This window comes from Camponotus floridanus, unplaced genomic scaffold (assembly GCF_003227725.1).
Source record: "Camponotus floridanus strain SB8 unplaced genomic scaffold, Cflo_v7.5 scaffold110, whole genome shotgun sequence".
NCBI classification, from domain to species: Eukaryota; Metazoa; Arthropoda; class Insecta; order Hymenoptera; family Formicidae; genus Camponotus; species Camponotus floridanus.
In genome coordinates this window covers 348,333-369,568 of record NW_020229227.1, presented here as the reverse complement: position 1 = coordinate 369,568, position 21,236 = coordinate 348,333, and the positions used below count along the sequence as shown (strand labels likewise).

The 21,236-nt window shown below is 28.9% G+C and overlaps 2 protein-coding genes across 2 annotated transcripts in view; one reads left to right on the top strand and one right to left on the bottom strand.

Moving 5' to 3' along the window:
* LOC105250006 overlaps nt 1-8,607 on the bottom strand; it is a 119,334-nt gene extending 110,727 nt beyond the window's left edge. Inside the window, exon 1 of the mRNA XM_025414112.1 lies at nt 8,383-8,607. Within this exon, the coding sequence (XP_025269897.1) occupies nt 8,383-8,499 (117 nt within the window). The 5' untranslated portion in view covers nt 8,500-8,607. The remainder of the gene's footprint in view (nt 1-8,382) is intronic.
* A 4,085-nt stretch (nt 8,608-12,692) lies between these two features.
* LOC105253502 (corepressor interacting with RBPJ 1) lies at nt 12,693-15,714 on the top strand. The gene is made up of 6 exons (XM_025414063.1): nt 12,693-12,881; nt 13,037-13,131; nt 13,205-13,455; nt 13,787-13,916; nt 14,076-14,207; nt 15,291-15,714. The coding sequence occupies exons 1-6, from the start codon at nt 12,810-12,812 to the stop codon at nt 15,712-15,714; spliced, it is 1,104 nt and encodes a 367-aa protein (XP_025269848.1). The 5' UTR covers nt 12,693-12,809.
* The last annotated feature ends 5,522 nt before the right edge of the window (nt 15,715-21,236 follow it).

Here is a 21,236-nt window from a genome sequence, read left to right as displayed (position 1 = left end):
TATTTCGCTGAAGTCAAATTGCCAAAAAATTGCTCCATAAAACGTGTATGAAACGTCTCGTTAGTTCCTTCATTTACCGCTATGTGACGCACTACATGCAGTCTAACTCGCATTTAAAATTCAACTAAGAATGTATAAAGCTATCAAAGAACGAGCACCTTCTAACTTCAGCTTTGAGCAAGCAGAAATTAATTGTTATCGTCCAAATACAACGTACGATTAATTAAAATTAAACGTTTTAGCATTTACTTTAACACATTGAAACACATTTGCAATCGTTTGGTGCAACCTAACCTGATCTCTGTATACACGCACCGCACGCACGCACACGCACACATTTCGAACAATTATTATGATAAATGAGCATCCTCAAATTTATTTACTGTTTACTATGTCGATTGCTTTCCAGGTCTTTAAATGCTCGATTGTAATTTGGTTGGGTCTTTGCTTTTGCTGACTGGATCCACGACCGATCTTGCCTTAGTTAGCTGGATCACACACACAACAGATGCAAATCCGAGCGAGTAACCTCCATGTAGTACACCTTGGATAATGTTAATACCGGCGCTACTCTATCATTCAACCCTCATAACTCGCAAAGTACTTAATAAAAATGAACATTATTATAGTGTTTTGGAAAGCTCTTGAATTAAGCTATAAGAATATACAATCAAATGTAGGGGGTGTCATTTAAAAAAGTCAATGTGACCTTGACCTGACCTTGACGACGCCATCCAAGGTCAAACTGATAGAATCAGTATATAGATCTTCTTAAACCCTACAACTTTTGTTGGAAACACTTTTCTGTAAAACGTATATTTTCCGAGATATTTAGGGGTTTCCACACTTTTGGTAGACCCTGTATATATATATATATATATATATATATATATATATATATATATATACGCGAGTCAAACAGTTGAGAGTAACTCAGATTATCGGGTTTCAATAACGGCTGAATGGATCGAATTCTTACTAGCTTTAATCGATAGAGCGGGTTTGAATTGTATAAAGAAAGTATCTTTATTTTTGCGCTGCATAATCTATAAACGGAGATATCATAAGGCAAACTCGAAATATGAAAATTTTCAATTAAGAAACGTTTTTATCATGGTCATCATAGTCATCACAACACATAGAAAGAGAAAACGTACATTTCCTATTCTCCACAGAAGATTGCGTTAGCGACGCTTTGCGATATTAATGACATGTGTCATATGTGTCATTAGTGATATAGTATGTATCATTAACCGCATTTTGAGTAGCAATAAATAATAAAGTGCAAGTTATAAATAATAAATAATTAAATTATTAATTAAAAATTGGCAAGAGCCAGTATGGTATGATAATTGGAGCAAGGTAAATAAATATATATATTTATATTTAAGTAAATATATACAAATATATAAATAAATACATAAATAAATATATATATCTATATATCTATACAGGATGTATCAGAGCGACCGTATCAGGCTGGTATTTCGAAAAATACGCATTTACTTGAAAAATGTTTCGAACAAAAGTTGTAGGACTTTATGGGGCGCATTACATAGCATAGTTAGTGTGACCTTGGATAGTGTTGTTAAGGACACGGAAAAATCAATTAAAAGTTTTTAAATGGAAACCCCTATTTTTGATTCTATATTCTTATAGCTGACCTCGAGAGCTTTCCAAAACACTATAATGAAGTATTTCTTTATTGAGTACTTTTCGAGTTATGAGGCTTGAAATCATTTCTTAATTTTACATAAACCGTAAAATATCTTGTGAAATATTCATTTTTCGATTATCTTACCTTAATAATTTTATGTACAAAATAATGAGAGAAATCAATTGATGTAAAGAAAAAACATAGTTGTTTTTAAGAAAAAAATATGTAATTTGCAATTAACAATTACATATTTTTTTTTAAAACAACTATGTGTTTTTTACACCAATTGAATCCTCTCATTATTTTGTACATAAAATTATTCAGGTAAGATAATCGAAAAATGAATATTTCACAAGATATTTTACGGTTTATGTAAAATTAAGAAATGATTTCAAGCCTCATAACTCGAAAAGTACTCAATGAAGAAATACTTTATTATAGTGTTTTGGAAAGCTCTCGAGGTCAGCTATAAGAATATACAATCAGAAATAGGGGTTTCCATTTAAAAACTTTTAATTGATTTTTTCGTGTCCTTAACAACACTATCCAAGGTCACACTAATCATGCTATGTAATGCGCCCCTTAAAGTCCTACAACTTTTGTTCGGAACATTTTTCAAGTAAATGCGTATTTTTCGAAATACCAGCCTGATACGGTCGCTCTGATACACCCTGTATATACACGGTGGGCCATTTTAATCGATGCACTCGAATATCTCGAAAACAGCACTCTTCAGAAAGAAATGTTTCAAACAAAAATTGTAGGGTGTGAAGGGGGACATATTTTTATCATAAACAATCATACGTTTTCTTTGCACCAATAGTTTTGTCTCATTATCCTGTGCATAAAAGTATTAGGGTAAGACTACCGAAAACTAAATATTTTACGAGATATTTTGCATTTTATATCGAAGTACTGCAAACTTTGAAGCCTTATAACTCAAAAAGTATTTAATGAAAAAACATTTGTCTGTAGTGTTTTGGAAAGCTCTCGAGATAAGCTACAAGAATATGTAATGAAAAATAGTGGGTTCAATTTAAGAAATTGAAGGTGACTTTTATGTGACCTTCAAATGACTTTCCAAGGTCAAACCAATGCTACCATCTTATGTCCCCCTTCACACCCTACAATTTTTGTTTGAAACATTTCTTTCTGAAGAATGCTGTTTTCGAGATATTCGAGTGCATCGATTAAAATGGCCCACCGTGTATATATATATATATTTTACAAGCCAAATATAAATATATATAATATAATAATTTTATATATATATATATATATATATATATAAAATATACAGGGTGTTACATTTTAATCTAGCCAGGCGAATATTTCCAACGCTGTTGAGTTTAGAAAAAAATGTTTCAGACAAAAGTTGTATGGTTTCGAGGGGGACATAAGATGGTACCATTGGTTTGACCTTGAAGAGTTGTTTCAAGGTCACATGAGGGTTGTTTGAAGGTCACCTTCAATTTCTTAAATGGAACCTACATTTTCTCTTTATATATTCTTGTAGCTTATCTTGAAAAAATATGTAATTTGCAATTAACAATTCCATATTTTTTTTTAAAAACAACTGTATGTGTTCTTTACACCAATTGATTCCTCTCATTATGTTGTACATAAAAGTATTAAGATAAGATAATCGAAAAATGAATATTTTACTAGATATTTTATGGTTTATGTAAAATTAAGAAATGATTTCAAGCCTTATAACTCAAAAAGTACTTAACAAAAAGGTACTTAATTATAGTGTTTTGGAAAGCTCTCGAGATAAGCTACAAGAATATGTAAAGAAAAAATGTAGGTTCCATTTAAGAAATTGAAGGTGACCCTCATGTGACCTTCAAATAACTCTTCAAGGTCAAACCAATGATACCACCTTATGTCCCCCTAGAAACCATACAACTTTTGTCTGAAACATTTTTCTCTAAATTCAACAGCGTTGGAAATATTCGCCTGGCTAGAATGAAACACCCTGTATATTATATATACTTATTCTATTTATATATTTTTATATAATTTGCTTATATATTAAACAAAATATACATATATACATATATATATATATATATATATATATACAGGGTGATTCATTTTAATCGCCCCAGGCGGATATTTCAAATGCTGTTGAGTTTAGAGAAAAATGTTTCAGACAAAAGTTGTAGGGTTTGGAAGGGGACATAAGATGGTACCATTGGTTTGACCTCGAAGAGTTATTTGAAGGTCACATGAAGGTTACCTTCAATTTCTTAAATGGAACCTACATTTTCTCTTTACATATTCTTGTAGCTTATCTCGAGAGCTTTCCAAAACACTATAATTAAGTACCTTTTCGTTAAGTACTTTTTGAGTTATAAGGCTTGAAATCATTTCTTAATTTTACATAAATCATAAAATATCTAGTAAAATATTCATTTTTCGATTATCTTACCTTAATACTTTTATGTACAAAATAATGAGAGGAATCAATTGGTGTAAAGAAAACACATAGTTGTTTCTAAGAAAAAATATGTAATTTGCAATTAACAATTACATATTTTTTCTTAAAAACAACTGTATGTTTTCTTTACACCAATTGATTCCTCTCATTACTTTGTACATAAAAGTATTAAGGTAAGATAATCGAAAAATGAATATTTTACTAGATATTTTATGATTTATGTAAAATTAAGAAATGATTTCAAGCCTTATAACTCAAAAAGTACTTAACGAAAAGGTACTTAATTATAGTGTTTTGGAAAGCTCTCGAGATAAGCTACAAGAATATGTAAAGAGAAAATGTAGGTTCCATTTAAGAAATTGAAGGTGACCTTCATGTGACCTTTAAATAACTCTTTGAGGTCAAACCAATGGTACCATCTTATGTCCCCTTCCAAACCCTACAACTTTTGTCTGAAACATTTTTCTCTAAACTCAACAGCATTTGAAATATCCGCCTGGGGCGATTAAAATCACCCTGTATATATATATGTATATATGTATATATATACTTTTTTAAATATAATATCTCTTAGCAAATTAGACTAAAAAAAGAAGTGATATGATCCTCAAAAACTTATCTTTTTAAAAAAAGGTAAAAGAAGGGCGCCAAGTTCATGCACTAATTGTATTCAACTTTCATATTGTCTACAAAAGTAATATATAAAAAAATTGCGCCAACTAAGAATAAAAATTTGTACGAGAGAAATAGAAGTACAAGGGAGAAAACTTGTACAAGTTAAATAGAAACTCTCCTCCTAGTACAAGTTAAATAGAAATATTTTAATTGAAAGCATTGTTATACAAAATAGTTTTAATTTTCAAAAATAATAATATTAAAAAATTAAAAATTTATTTAAAAATTGAAAACTGAAAATTAATATAAAACAAGAAAGTAGAAAACATTTTAATTTAAAAAAACTTGGCGCTGCCAATAAAATTGGTATATATTCTAATTAAATATATATTTAACAGCAAATATAATTGCTGGACATTTATTATTAATTCTTTTAAGATCTTCAATCTCTTCTCTTAAGATTAATTCTCTGGATCTTCAATTAATAATTTAATTATTATAATTCTTATCATTTTCATATTATTTTCACAAATTATACTTTTTATTTTAGAAATTTCTATGAGATTTATTCTTATGTTTTTTCTATTTTATCAACTTTATGTAGTATGGAAATCTAAAAGATTGGAACATATTCCAATTATTAGTCTAACATTTAAATTTAATGACCTAACCTAACCTAATATTTTAATTAATTTATATTGATTTACATTTGGAAATTTAGACTTTTAAGCTGAACAATATATTAATAAAATTGGCAGCGCCAAGTTTTTTTAATTAAAATTTTTTTTACTTTCTTGTTTTATATTAATGTTCAGTTTTGAATTTTTAAACAAATTTTTAATTTTTTAATATTATTATTTTTGAAAATTAAAACAATTATTTTGTATAACAATGTTTTCAATTAAAATATTTCTATTTAAATTGTACAAGTTTTCTTCCTTATACTTTTATTTATCTTGTACAAATTTTTATCCTTAGTTGGCGCAATTTTTTTATATCACTATTTTTGTAAACAATATGACAGTTGGATACAATTAATGCATGAACTTGGCGCCCTTTTTTACCTTTTTTTAAAAAGGTAAGTTTTTGAGGATTATACTATATACGCGACTATTATTTTATTACCTTCTTTGCATTCTACTAAATATTACTTTTAACTATTAATAACAATACTTTTTAATAATATTAATTTTAACTATTATTAATAATATTACACTTGAGTATTTTTATTAATTATTTGCTCCACAATTAATGATCCAATAAAAAATTAGATAATTTTTTGACTTGGATTATAATTAACATTGCTGTATCATCAATTGTATAATCTGCCGTCATTATGACAAGCATATTCTATCCTTGCTGTATTTCTGCTATCACATCATGATGGCAAGACTTCATAATTGCCATATTTTTATCGACACGGCATGTTGATAAGTCATACTTAATTTTTTTGCATTTTTGCTTTCACATTATATCAAAAACTTATGCTAGTAGAAAGTAAACAATTGCGGATACAATGGAAGAATCTACTGTAAAGTCATAATTAGATCTGCTGTTATGATGCTAACTGCTGCTAAAATCTTATAATTATACCTGGCTATTTAATAATAATCCAAAGTCTTTCTTTATAAGAGCTGATTATTTATTTTTCATGCGATATTTATGAAAGAAAGTTTTCAATATCATTTCTATCAGTTATAAATACTGATACACTCATCAGTTAAAAATTATGTAAATTGAAATAAAAAGCAATTAATTATACTTTATGTTATATAAATCGCTAAAATGTTTTATCATATAAGAATAACCATCTAAGTAGAATATTACTGGAAAAAATGTTCTATTTCGTACATGTATATATGCCATGGATAAAATATATTAATAATATTCATAAAAATTGGCTGCAACCATCCATCTGTTATTTGATTTGTTATAATTTGAACCATCTGATTTATACATTTTTATTTTCTTTTTTATCAAAACAAATGAGTTTTAAAATTGAATAAAAAGAATGCTTTGACAAAGTTAAAAATTCTTTCTGGTGTAATATTTAATAGTTCTTTAAAATTTATATAATTAGTTACTTCATCACAAAATTAATCTCTCAAGCACTTCCAGTAACATCAGCATTCAAAAATCACAAGAAATCAAATTTTCAATTTCTAACATTCTTTTTCCAACTTATTTATCATTCCAAAAAACTAATGACATGCGATTATTGTCAAATTTATTTTTTCTTTGTAAAAATCTAATAATCATTTGCACATTAATAATTGATTTTTAATTATTGGGAAACTTCTTTGATTCAAATAAAATATCTAATTTATTAATGCATTTTCTTCTTCTTTGAAAGAGCTATAGTGATTCAGATATTCTTCTACATAAACTTTTTCCTTTTTGCATCTAAAGTTGAATGAAAAATGTTAAAATTTCTTTCTGGCAATGTATATTCCTGCTTTCAATGCATTCATCCCTGCATTTATTGCAAATAATACTTCTTTCAATTATTTATATTTATAAGCTATATGTATGCTTATTATGTTTTTGTATTTTTTCTACTCATATTGCAGCTGCAAACTTGATATAAGTACAAAATACAATTTATTACAATTATATTAATGAATGTGTAAATATATACATGTGTGTGTGTGTGTGTGTGTGTGTGTGTGTAAATATATATCACATGTGTATATATTTACAAATTCATTAATATATTGTATTTATATTGTGTGTGTATATATATATATATATTATATATATATGTTAAAAAATACTATAATAATTATTTCACTTATATGAATTTTAATACGTATTAAAATTATTGTCCATAGCACAAGTAACAAAAATAAACAGATTATACTAACTATCAATGTTACATTCATTTAAGACAACACAAAAAAGTCAAAAAAATGATAAAACGTCTTTAAGTTATTTTTTGACCTTTTTTTAAGGATATATATTGTCTGGGATCATTTTGTGATTGATGTTCGTAATACTGTATATATGTTGATAATTTTAGATAATGTTATATACGTAATACTGTATGTGTTGATAATGTTAGATAATGTTATTATCAAAGACAAAATAAACATATTACCAATATTAATAATTATATAAATTAATAATTTGCTGAATATAAATTAATAATATGTTATTATATAAATTATTATTTTGTTTTTTGCTCATATTACATCATATTAAAACAAAAGTTTCAGCGAAATTTACAGTTTAAAATTTTGCAACAATAATTACATTTGTTAAAAATTTTATTGAAGTTTATATAATTTTAAATTATAATTTAAAAATTGTATATATATATATATATATATATATATATACGTATATGTATGTATGTATGTGTGTAATATTACATAATATATAATATATAATTTTCATTTCGAAAATTATTTAAATTTTGACTTAATATGAATACTGTCAATAACGTGATATTCATAAAATTTATATTAAATATCTTATCTTAACAAGTAAATTTTTATCTCAATTTAAACATTCAAATTAAACATTTTCAAATCACATATATATATACACAAAAACATGAACTAAAAGTACATATTTTTTCGTAAAAATTTATTAGAGTTTTTTGGAAGATTAATTATTGTTTAATCCAAATTTTTTTATATAACCAAAGAAAAAAAAGAAATCTAACCTCACCAAGTGCCGTTAATTCCTTCTTTTGTCTAGCATTAAGTTTTTTCTCAGTTTTTAGCGCAGTTTTCACACTGCCACTTATTTTATTTTTATTTTTTTTGTCTTTCTTTCCCATTATTTTTTATGCTATAAAATCAAATCGATACTAAATAAATATCCTTTTTTAGCTCAACTGGCTACACCAGCTCAAAAAGTGTACATTGAGGGCTCCTGCACACAGAACGCGGTAACACTTGTCGCGTGGCGGAAGCCGACGCGATAGCCAATCAGCAGATATATAATATCCATCGCGCGTCAAGTTGAACTCAATCCAACTTTTGTATTGGCTATCGAGTCGGCTTCTGCCGCGCGACAAATATTGCCGCGTCCTGTGTGCAGGAGCCTTGATTGCGTTCAGCAGGAAAAGCTGCTTTGCAACTGTTGTAAAATTCGTGAATCTGATTGGTATATGCTCTTAGGCCGGTATTCATCATAGGTATTCATAGTCCAGTCTCAAGCCAGATCTACATTGGTCGTATCGTAACGTCGCAAGTCGTAAGTCGTAGGCAAATTGATCAATCATGATTGGGTGCTTTCCAATTGTTTAACACATCTTAACACAACATACACAGGGTGCTTTCCAATTGTTTAACACATCTTAACACAAACATACACAGGAAGGCACAAAGTGTAGCGATGTGCACGACTCAATTGGAACAAAGTTAATGTGCGACTTTCGAGTGGAGGGTTAGGATTCTTCATAACCATGTCCATCTTGATATTTTTTAATCCATGCTGAGGGTGATAGCATCGATATATAAAATGGATTGACCATTGCGTGTAGACAGGCATCAAATTCGATGAAAGTTTCTTGATCATCACTCAAACAATAAATAACGCCCTCATTCGAATAAATAGTTTTTTCCTTAAAGCAAATATGTTCATACAATTCTTCTCCATTTGGTAAAAGGGAAAAACATGTTGCACACGTAAAATTTGTGTAATTAGTCTGTAAATAATTCGAAGCAAAGTTATTAACATACATAGATGTATATATATGCATAATATTATATAATATATAAATAATATATAAATAAAATATATAAATGCATATTATATTAATATATAAATATGAATGAAAATTTAATCAGTAATATATCTAACCTGCAAATATGCAAAAGAGACAATTTTATTTTATTTATTAAATATAATAAAAAAATTAATTGTACAAAAACTCATTAATTTGAATTACTTACTTCAATGATACTTTTAATATTTTTATTGTCCATTTTTGTATTTGTATGGTGTACTTTAATGGTTGTCTTTTAATTAAAAAGGATAAAACGAAAAGAAAATTGCCAACATAATCGCCGTCAGTCTGTAACCGCATATTTCATTTGTCCCTAGAAAACAGAAGGTTACACAAGTTGACTAGTAGCCCTCGAGCTGAGTACGGATGTGTAAAGTTGTGTCGGCAGTTACGGCAATTGGAACGCGACTTGTGTCGCCGTGTGCATAAAAGTGTCTAGGGATATCTCAATTGGAAAGCACCCATTGATTATTTCTGAAATAATCGACTATGATTGGTCAATTTGCCTACAACTTAAGGCCATTCTACAATGGCCGTAGCATAAAGGTTTGTTCGCGTCGCATGCTCCAATGTACTCCAGAGAGCTTGGATCACAAGATGGCGGTTAGAGCAGATGAGTTCATGCACCAACGTTTAGTGACACGAGGCACTTTTCCTTCTTTTTTTGTTTCCAACCAATCACACATTATTGACAACATCTTGATGCTTTTACTGATTTCAATATTATAATTAATAATATTATAATTCATAATATTAATGATGAATTTGTAGAACAAAATCTATTACCCTTGGCTATTAATAATTTTGAAAATGAAAACGATGACGAAATGGAAAGTGAGTATTAAAAAGATGTAGAGTTCTAATCTTGTGTTAATATAATTTCTAAAGATTGGTTTTATGTTAAATTCGCCTTTTTTTTAGTTTGTGCATTTTTATTGAATTTTATATAATTTATATTTGCAGATATTGCTGTTAACGTAATTATTGAAAGGAAGGTTTCGTCTGACGACCTAGAACATGCATAACCGACTATGTTGAACATACAGTGCCTATATATACAGATAGAGAATTTGTTTTGCATTTTCGTTTAAAGAATTTATCCATCAATTCATATTTTATATATTACGCATGCGCGCACATTTGCACCTATGCAAGTTTGTCTGGATAGGCCCTAAGGCGTAAAGGCTATAGCACACACTTTCCATAAGACATAACAGTAAGGTTTCGACCAATCGCGTTGCTCAATTTGGTTACGGTTTACGGCCAAATTGAGCAACGCAATTGGTCGAAACCTTACTGTTATGTCTTATGAAAAGTATGTGCTATAGCCTTAAAGGCCGCAGCACACACTTTTGCATAAGCGCATAACCATAAGCATAAGAAAATTGATTGGTTCATTTTCTTATGCATATACTTGAGGACCAATCAATTTCCTTATGCTTATGGTTATGCGCTTATGCAAAAGTGTGTGCTGCGGCCTTAAGGGCCTATCCAGACAAACTTGCATAGGTGCATATGCATAACATAAGACTATATGGACCAAAGAGCATCGAGTATTAAATCGCTATATTGACTTACATAACATAATACTCGATGCTCATTGGTCCATATGGTCTTATGTTATGCATATGCACCTATGCAAGTTTGTCTGGATAGACCCTAAGACTTAAGAAATTGATCACAGTTAAGTATTAAGAGAATACTCGACTGTGATTGGTCAATTTTTTTAGCTTATGCCTTATAACCTTAAGGTGCAATTTCATTGACGCTAAAAAGTAGCGTCAACCATTGGTTAAACAATGGGTGCTTTCCAATTGAGATATCCCTAGACACTTTTATGCACACGGCGACACAAGTCGCGTTCCAATTGCCGTAACTGCCGACACAACTTTACACATCCGTACTCAGCTCGAGGGCTACTAGTCAACTTGTGTAACCTTCTGTTTTCTAGGGACAAATGAAATATGCGGTTACAGACTGACGGCGATTATGTTGGCAATTTTCTTTTCGTTTTATCCTTTTTAATTAAAAGACAACCATTAAAGTACACCATACAAATACAAAAATGGACAATAAAAATATTAAAAGTATCATTGAAGTAAGTAATTCAAATTAATGAGTTTTTGTACAATTAATTTTTTTATTATATTTAATAAATAAAATAAAATTGTCTCTTTTGCATATTATTTGCAGGTTAGATATATTACTGATTAAATTTTCATTCATATTTATATATTAATATAATATGCATTTATATATTTTATTTATATATTATTTATATATTATATAATATTATGCAAAATTACCAATGAGATACTAGCAAAAGAGACAGACATAGGCCTCGCATGTAGTATCTCTCTCTTCACCGCGGGCTGACGCCTGTCTACACGCAATGGTCAATCCATTTTATATATCGATGCTATCACCCTCAGCATGGATTAAAAAATATCAAGATGGACATGGTTATGAAGAATCCTAACCCTCCACTCGAAAGTCGCACATTAACTTTGTTCCAATTGAGTCGTGCACATCGCTACACTTTGTGCCTTCCTGTGTATGTTTGTGTTAAGATGTGTTAAACAATTGGAAAGCACCCAATGAAGCAACTACTTATTTCTTTGTTCAATCAATGGTTGACGCTACTTTTTCGCGTCAATGAAAAGGCCGCTTTAAGCTACGGCCATTGTAGAATGACTTTTAAAGCGTCGTCTACAATGGCAGTAGGATTAATGGATTAAAGCTGTAACTCAAGAAATCGAGTATTCTTTTGATGCTTGACTGTGATTGGTCAATTCTTAAGTTACTGCTTTAATCCATTAATCCTACTGCCATTGTAGACGACGCTTAAGGCTATAGCACATACTTTCCATAAGACATAACAGTAAGGTTTCGAGCAATCGCGTTGCTCAATTTGGCCGTTCGTAATCAAATTGAGCAATGTGATTGGTCGAAACTTTACTGTTGTCTTATGGAAAGTGTGTGCTATAGCCTTTAATTATCTATTGGCTATGTTCCAAAATTCACTGCAAATTCAGCGCTGAAAATATATAATATACGAAACGTGAGGGAGCGTCCCGTTTGACCACGTTGCGATTGACCACAGCCAATTATATCGACCTGTGCCTAGGGTAACCAGCAACGATTAACCAATCAGAGAGTCCTATTTTGAATTGGCCAATTGGCGACGTGGTCAATCGGGTGCCACGCTAAATTTTCAGCGTTGGTAGTGAATTTTGGAACACGCCCATTGTAAATCAGGATTTAAGAAAAATGTGCTCGAAGCTAGTAACTGCTCTCTATTGCGTATATATAAATATTCTGTAACTGTATTCATAAAATTGTAAGAGGAAGTAAAAATGGGAAAAGGATTTAATAATTACATGTGCAAGAAGTTTTTCCACCCAGCATCACGAGATAATTTAAAACGAGTATGATAATATACACACATACAATATAGTCTTTTACTGTAAAATTCAGAAATATTTTAACAGAAATTGAAATATTTAAAATATTTTGACAATATCTTGATTTTTTTGCATATATTTGAATAATCTTACAACATAAGCAAAATATATTCCTTCAGGTATGGATGGCAGAACAACAAGCAGAAGCTTATAAGAAGAAACAGGAAGAACTGCGAGTACAATATGAAAAAGAACAAGATCTTCATAATAATAAGTAAATTACAATATTCTATAATAAATAATCTTGTTTCTAATAAAAATAATAATAATGTAATATTTTTTTTCAGAGCATTACTGAGCAAAGAAAGCAAAGATAAACTTAGTGTAAATTTCATGTATGAACCACCTCCTGGAGCAAAAAAAGAAAGAGAGAAGGAAGACAATGAACCTGAATACAAGTTTGAGTGGCAGCGGAAGTATAATGCTCCAAGAGAAAGTTATTGCAAAGGGGATAGTGAAATAAGAGATCAACCCTTTGGTATACAAGTAAGAAATGTACGATGTATCAAATGTCACAAATGGGGACATATAAATACAGGTAATGTAACAATATTTACAATGTTATTGGATTATGAAATTACTTTTTATACTTTTACAAAATTAAAAATTATATTTGAATGAATCTGAAATTGTATCTATTATTGACAAGTTATTCCTGATGAATTTATCTTATACATATCTTTAACAGTAACTTATTGGAAAGATCTGTAGGGCAATTTTTGTCAAATAAACAAGTTCTCACTTTAGTTATAAAATTATGATGAATTCATAGTTAAAAAACTATGAATTAGTAGTAATATTATTAGTAACTGTATTAAAAGAACTGTTAATATATAAGAAATAAACTTTGATATTAAATTATTTTTTAGATAAGGAGTGTCCATTATATAGTCAAGCAATGAGTGTTGTAATGGCAAATAATAATTTGCAAGTACCATCTGCTCCAGATACTATGATACTTGTACAACAAATGCGAGAAGATGGTTTGGCTCTAAAAAAGTAACGTTACATCATATGTTCATAAAATGTATTATCTGCGCGCATACGTATTTGCGAATGTACAATATAGAATTAGTTTTGATTAAATAGTGTATGAAAATTATGAAATGGATTATTGCAAACAAAAATTAATTACTAAATTAACTTTTTATATTGCAGATCTGTGTTGGATGTACAACAACATTTACAAATTCCAGAACATGAGCATCTTATTATCTCTGAAGATGAAGAGCAATCAGAATTGTCTTTTCTAAAATTTTTGTCGAAAAAAGAAAAGAAAAAATTATTGTTGTGAGTTAATTGAATTATATATGCATAATTGTAATATACAGCGTGTCCCACCTAGAAGTGGCCACCCCCTTTTATCTTTTAAACTAAAACAAATAGATCGTAACAAATATATATGAAATTAAATGGCTTGAACTGAACTTTATTGTGAATATAGTGATTAATTACAAAATTTATGTGTTGAAGAACGAAGAGATAGGCATAATTTTTTTTATAATGATGTAGATATTTTGATATGACAGAAGTTGTAGCGCTGTTTGAAACGAATATAACGATGTATGATTTAATGTAAATATTTTACATATTATGAGATTTTCCGGCTTGAAATATCGCGGGCGACGTCATTTTCGGCCCTGCGATATAACCAACTTCGAACTGAGTATCATGATTAAATGACAATATGACATACGTCAACCTCTCCTCTAATGCACGAGTCAGAAGTTGGCTATATCGCAGGGCCGAAAATGAAATTGTGGACGTCGCCTGCGATATTTCAAGCCGGAAAATCTCGTATAATATGTAAAATATTTACATTAAATCATACATCATTATATTTGCTTCAAACAGCGTTACAATTTTTATTATATCAATTTTATTATATCTACATTATTATAAAAAATTATGCATATCTCTACGTTCTTAAATACAGATAAATTTTGTAATCAATCACTATACTTACAATAAAGTTCTATTCAAGCCATTTAATTTCATATATATTTGTTACGGTCTACCTCTTTTAGTTTAAAAGATAAAAGGGGATGGCCACTTCTAGGTGGAACACCCTCTCTGTGTGTGTGTGCGTGTGCGTGTGCGTGTGCGTGCGTGCGTGTGTGTATAAATTTTATATATACTTTTATATATTTACTTATATATATACTTTTATATATTTACTTATATATATTTTATATATACTAATTTTATCATTAGTAAGAGAATATATATATATATATATATATATATATATATATATATATATTCTCTTACTAATGATAAAAAAAAAGTATATATAAAATATTTTTTTATAAATATTTTTTATTTTATTGAACTTGAAGAATATTATAATTTATCTTTACAATTGAATTACAGAAAATTGCGGTTATTAGAGAAGAAAAATCACATGAAAAAGAAAAATTTGAAGAAAAAAAAATTTAATGATAAAAAATCTAGCAGTACTAGTGATACTAATAGTACTAATTGTACTAGTGATACTAATAGTAGTACTAATAATGATAGCGATAATAACAGTAACAGCACATGCATCAACAATGATTCAGAAGATTCTCATTCAAGACAAAGTAAGAAGAGAAAGAAATCTAACTATAAAGAAAAATGTACTCATAAACATAAGAAAAAACGAAATAGCGATGTACACAAGTATAAACATAAAGAGAGAAATATCAAATATGAGATAGATAATCACTATGATAGGAAAAGAAAAATTAAATCTGAAGATAAAAACAGAGATAATCTGAAACACAATTATAAAATAAAGAAAAAGCTAGCTCATTAATAACAATTTTGGAAATAAAATGTATTATGTAGGTATAATAATAAAAATATTAAAATAAAAAATTCCCTCAAAATAATTATTAATTGATAACATTTGTATTTGATGTATATATTGTAACAAAAACAAGTATTTTAAAATATATCAATAAATAAAAAACAAGATGAATTCTCTTCTTCCTCATGCCAATTATCGCGCCTTTGTTACTAATTTTATCACTTAGTAATTGTTTATGTATTTGATTAAAAAATACAAATGACAATTTTATATATCTTGGAGATAATAACAATGCTGCTGATTATATAGAGTATAGAGTGATCTTTTAGCTGCAAATGGCATATATATAAATATATATATATATATATATATATATATATATATATATATATATATATACAGGGTGTTTCATTTTAATCCGACCACCTAAATTTCTCGGAACCTAAGCAAGATAGAGAAAAATGTTTTAGACAAAAGTTGTATGGTTTCAAGGGGGACATAAGATGGTGTCATTAGTTTGATCTTGAAGAGCCACCTGAAGGACACGCGAAGGTCAGCTCTAACTTTTTAAATGGGACACCCTATATGCTTTTGCATATTCTTGTAGCTCATCTCAAGAGCTTTCCAAAACACTATAATTAAGTTAGTTTTCATTAAGTACTTTCCAAGTTATGAGGCTTGAAATCATTTTTTAATTTTACATAAACCGTAAAATATCTTGTAAAATATTCATTTTTCGATTATTTTACTTTAATTTATTTACCTTTTATGTACAAAATAATGAGAGGAATCAATTGGTGTAAAGAAAAGACATAGTTATTTTTAAGAAAAAATATGTAATTGTTAATTGCAAATTACATATTTTTTTTCGAAACAACTATGAGTTTTCTTTACACCAATTGATTCCTCTCATTATTTTGTACATAAAAGTATTAAGGTAAAATAATCGAAAAATGAATATTTTACAAGATATTTTACGGTTTATGTAAAATTAAAAAATGATTTCAAGCCTCATAACTTGGAAAGTACTTAATGAAAACTAACTTAATTATAGTGTTTTGGAAAGCTCTTAAGATGAGCTACAAGAATATGCAAAAGCATATAGAGTGTCCCATTTAAAAAGTTGGAGCTGACCTTCGCATGTCCTTCAGATGGCTCTTCAAGATCAAACTAATGACACCATCTTATGTCCCCCTTGAAACCATACAACTTTTGTCTAAAACATTTTTCTCTATCTTGCTTAGGTTCCGAGAAATTTAGGTAGTCGGATTAAAATGAAACACCCTGTATATTATATATTTCTGTAACAATTTCTAATGTTTAAAAATATAGTTTTTTAATTTAAAATGAATATCACAAAATTTATTAGATTAGAAAATAAGACTTCATGTGAATATTACGAGGATATATCTCGAAAGTTCGTAAAATTTTTACATGGATTCCACATTAAATTGATAATCGTATCCACGTGGATTCTAATACCATTCTTAAGCGGATTATCCACTCGAACATCCACGTGGATTCAACGATATTAATCCATATGGTAATAACGTGGATTTCACGTGGATTTTACTGTTTGTGTCGGGTGAGCATCGGTCGAGATGATGGTTGTGTCCGTTTCATTCTGTGCCCAACTGGGATCCTCCCAAATTGAACAGTATATTTTCAATCTTATTTGTTACCTTTTGCAAACTTTATATAATTCTCATAACTAAAACTTAAATACGAGAAAGATAACGCATCGCATGTCGATAAACGAACTAACAAGTCCTTCCCACTGCACAGGACATTCTATGGCCATTCATTTTATGTCCATTTTACGTCCATGGACATGAAATGACCGTTCATCCTACATCCGATTCGGGATATTCGTTAACGACCAATATTTGGACGTCCACAAAATATTCGATTTGGACGTCAAAGTTTCGCGCGAGCACGCAAGGATGTGTTAGTTCGTTCGTTTATCGCTATGCGATGTGCGATGCGCTATCTTTCTCGTATTTAAGTTTTAGTTATAAGAATTATATAAAGTTTGCAAAGAATAACAAATAAGATTAAAAATATACTGTTCAATTTAATTTCTGATCTCAATACAAGAGTTTCAGATATTAAATTGATTTTATAAGTCGGACAAGTAAATGTCCGGCAAATGAATGAAAATAATCCGGTACCTATTTAAACTTCCTTGTTGCATTTTACATTTTAAATTACCTATTTAAAATGTAGAGTGCAATAAGCAAGTATAAATATAAATAAAATTTTTACTTGAATTTTATGTAAAGTTTTATATGAAATAGATAAATTATACTATTTTATTATATTATTTAATTTTGTTGGGCCAAAGAATTTTTGTTTTATATGTTATAAAGGATGCATAATGCTATTTATTTATGTATAATAAATAACAATTTTTTATATATGATTAAATTAGGTCAAAATCCATACATAATTATATCTACACAATTATACATAATTAAATATAAATTTTTTTCTGAGTTTATGAATTTTTGATGTTTATTCCAACAATAATTTGGAAGAGTAAGACACTGAAAATGATGTCCATTTTAAGTCCTTTTTTGAGTATTATTTTGAACGCCCGAAAGGCGTCCGAAGTTGTGACAAACGGACGCCTTATGGACGTTCAATGGATATCTGTCGAACTTAATTCACACGTCTTTTGGATGTCCCAATGTCCGAACTAAGACATCCACTGGACGTCAATGGGACATCCATGTGCTATTTGGGTTGTGTGCTCGCGCGAAACTTTGATGTCCAAGATCGGACATTTTGTGGACGTCCAAGATCGGACATTTTGTGGACGTCCAAATATTGGCCATTAACGGATATCTCAAATCGGATGTACGATGGATGTTCATTTCATGTCCATGGACGTACGAACGTAAAATGGATATAAAATAAATATCCATGGAATGTCCTATATGCTGTCTGAGTGCTGACATGCTGGCAACATAATCGCCCAATAAGCAAAATGTAAGCAGTATGTCGACAGACTGGCAACAGATTTGATCAAACCATGTCAGCAGAATGACATCTACTGCGTCCTCATTCTGCTTCTAATCTGCTAGCAGAACCTGCTCACAGAATCGGATATCAGATTGTCGGCAGAAACTGAGCAGGATCTGCTATCAATGCTAACATGACTTGATGTCAGACTGTTAGCAGAAATCGAACAGGATCTGCGCGTGCAATTTGATGTTAGATTGTCCGCAGAAACCGAACAGAATCTGCGGATGCAACCTGATGGCAAATGGACAGCAGAAATTTCACAAGATTTGCACTTTTATTAATATTATATAAATGCAACAAAATTGATTATTACAGGTGCTAAATAACAATATTATCGGCAAGTTAATTAGAATTTTCTTATAGAAAATGACATATATGTAATATGTTATATCATAGTTATATTTCATATAGCGAAGGACTAATTTCAATTCTATTTAATTAAATTAATAATAAAGTAAATGTAACTTGTAAAACTTGAGATGTAATTTATTTAGAATTAAATTCTTGCTTTATGCCTCAAATAGCCAGTGCATGAATAATTTTCCATATATTATATTGATTCCAATCAGTTTAATATTCTGAATTCTGACTCTCATTTGCTTGTATCAGATATCAGAAATTAAAGTGAAAAATTAAAATGATGATTACTATATTTTTAGTCTTTTATTCATATTCGTGACTTTATATATATTTCTGACAGAAATTCAATTACGAGAAAGTACAGCTCACGTAGCGGTAAGTGAAAGAACTATCAAATCATGCAAATCCTGTTCCATTTCTGCCATCAATCTGCTATCAGAGATTGTATGCGCAGATCCTGTTCGATTTTTGCCGACAATCTGTTGTCAAATTGCATCGCACAGATCCTGTCCAATTTCTGCCACCAATCTGCCACTAAGTTATGCCGGCAGAATCTGTTCGATTTTTGCTGCCAATCTGGTAACTGATTATGTTAACAAGCTTTGTTATATTTCTGTTGACATTCTGGCGACATCACATGATATATCAGAACCTGCATCGATTCTGTAATCTTTCTGTCGACAACAATTTCTAACAGATTCCCTGACAAGATCTGCTTTAGCAGACTTGGCTATTGGGGCGAATATATCAGTTTCTTCATACAAACTGTAATCTTTCTGCCTTTAAAATTTAATGAGCATTTGATGAAAATCTGTTCTAACAGATTTCGTTATCTGGGTATTAATTGAAGATTATTAATTACTAATACATTAATATTAATTGAAAATCACAAATAAATTAATTTTAACATTTTGACTGAAACATTTCTAATAGTAATACAAACATTTAATAAGTTTTATAACATATTTTATTTTTACAAATCAATGAAGCATGTTCACATATTATTCTTACAATTATGTGTAATTATAGTGTAATATATCCTTTTCTCCTTTCCACAAAGATAATACATAAAATCACGGGCAATGTACATATATGTATATTACAAGTGCTAATTGAATTCCTTTTTTATGTAGCATGTATTATTTTCAAAAATATAATAAATAATAAATAATAATTTATTTTATTTTTTATAATATAGTTAATTTAATAACAATTCCACCTCTGCCTTGCTATACATATAATATACGAAAGTATATTATATATGTGTGTATTGTGTATTATATGTGTGTATTGTGTATAAAATGTAGCCATATTGACCTTGAACACTTGGGCATTTTAACCGGCTTGCATACATTTCTTGCAAATAAATTACATTTTCAATGTGATACAATATTATAATTTTAGAAAGTAATGTTGGAAGTTCACAACTATACAATTAATTTACTTAATTGTTTAATAATGACATTTGAATGCATATATATATGTGTGAATAGGTTGATAAAAGGAGAATACATTCATTATATTATAAATGAAACATTTCATCTTTTCCATATTGCCTAAAATGATATAACAATCATAAGCAATCCTATTAGAGAAATGTCGTTTTTTTTAAAAAAAACAGGTGCTCTAGAAAATCACTAGAAAAAATCGACTTTACTCTTACATATATGATGTAATATAGAATTTCTATTCAATATAATTTTTGTTTTTATTAAAACAGGATATTCTTTACATAATAAATTGAATATATATTTACATTGCATATATATAACTGCAGGAAAAAAAAACGTGGATTTCATTTCTAAGATTCCCTGATAAATATATAAATATGAATTATTGTAATATTCAGAATATAAAATCGGAATGTAAAATTATTTTAATTAGAATTGAACAAATAGCTTATCTTTTACATATATGTTTTTATATCTATTGCATGAAAAAGAAAGCTGCTCAAGAAAGAGTAGAAAATACATTTCCAAATTACAAGTGTTTTATTTGAAATAAAAAGATTGTAAACGCGTACCAAAGTACTAAAAGTAAAAAAAAATAGATTATTTTCACGTGAAAACAAAAAAAGATTCAATGTTCTTGACATAAAAAATGAAAAATTGACGAAAAAAATGTTTATCTCTGAAATATAT

Excerpts from the sequence above, each read along its gene's own strand:
- LOC105253502 (XM_025414063.1), top strand. The coding sequence starts at position 12,810 with ATGGGAAAAGGATTTAATAATTACATGTGCAAGAAGTTTTTCCACCCA. Across the intron at positions 13,132-13,204 it reads CAAGATCTTCATAATAATAA|AGCATTACTGAGCAAAGAAA; the intron begins GTAAATTACAAT and ends ATTTTTTTTCAG. Across the intron at positions 13,456-13,786 it reads ATGGGGACATATAAATACAG|ATAAGGAGTGTCCATTATAT; the intron begins GTAATGTAACAA and ends ATTATTTTTTAG.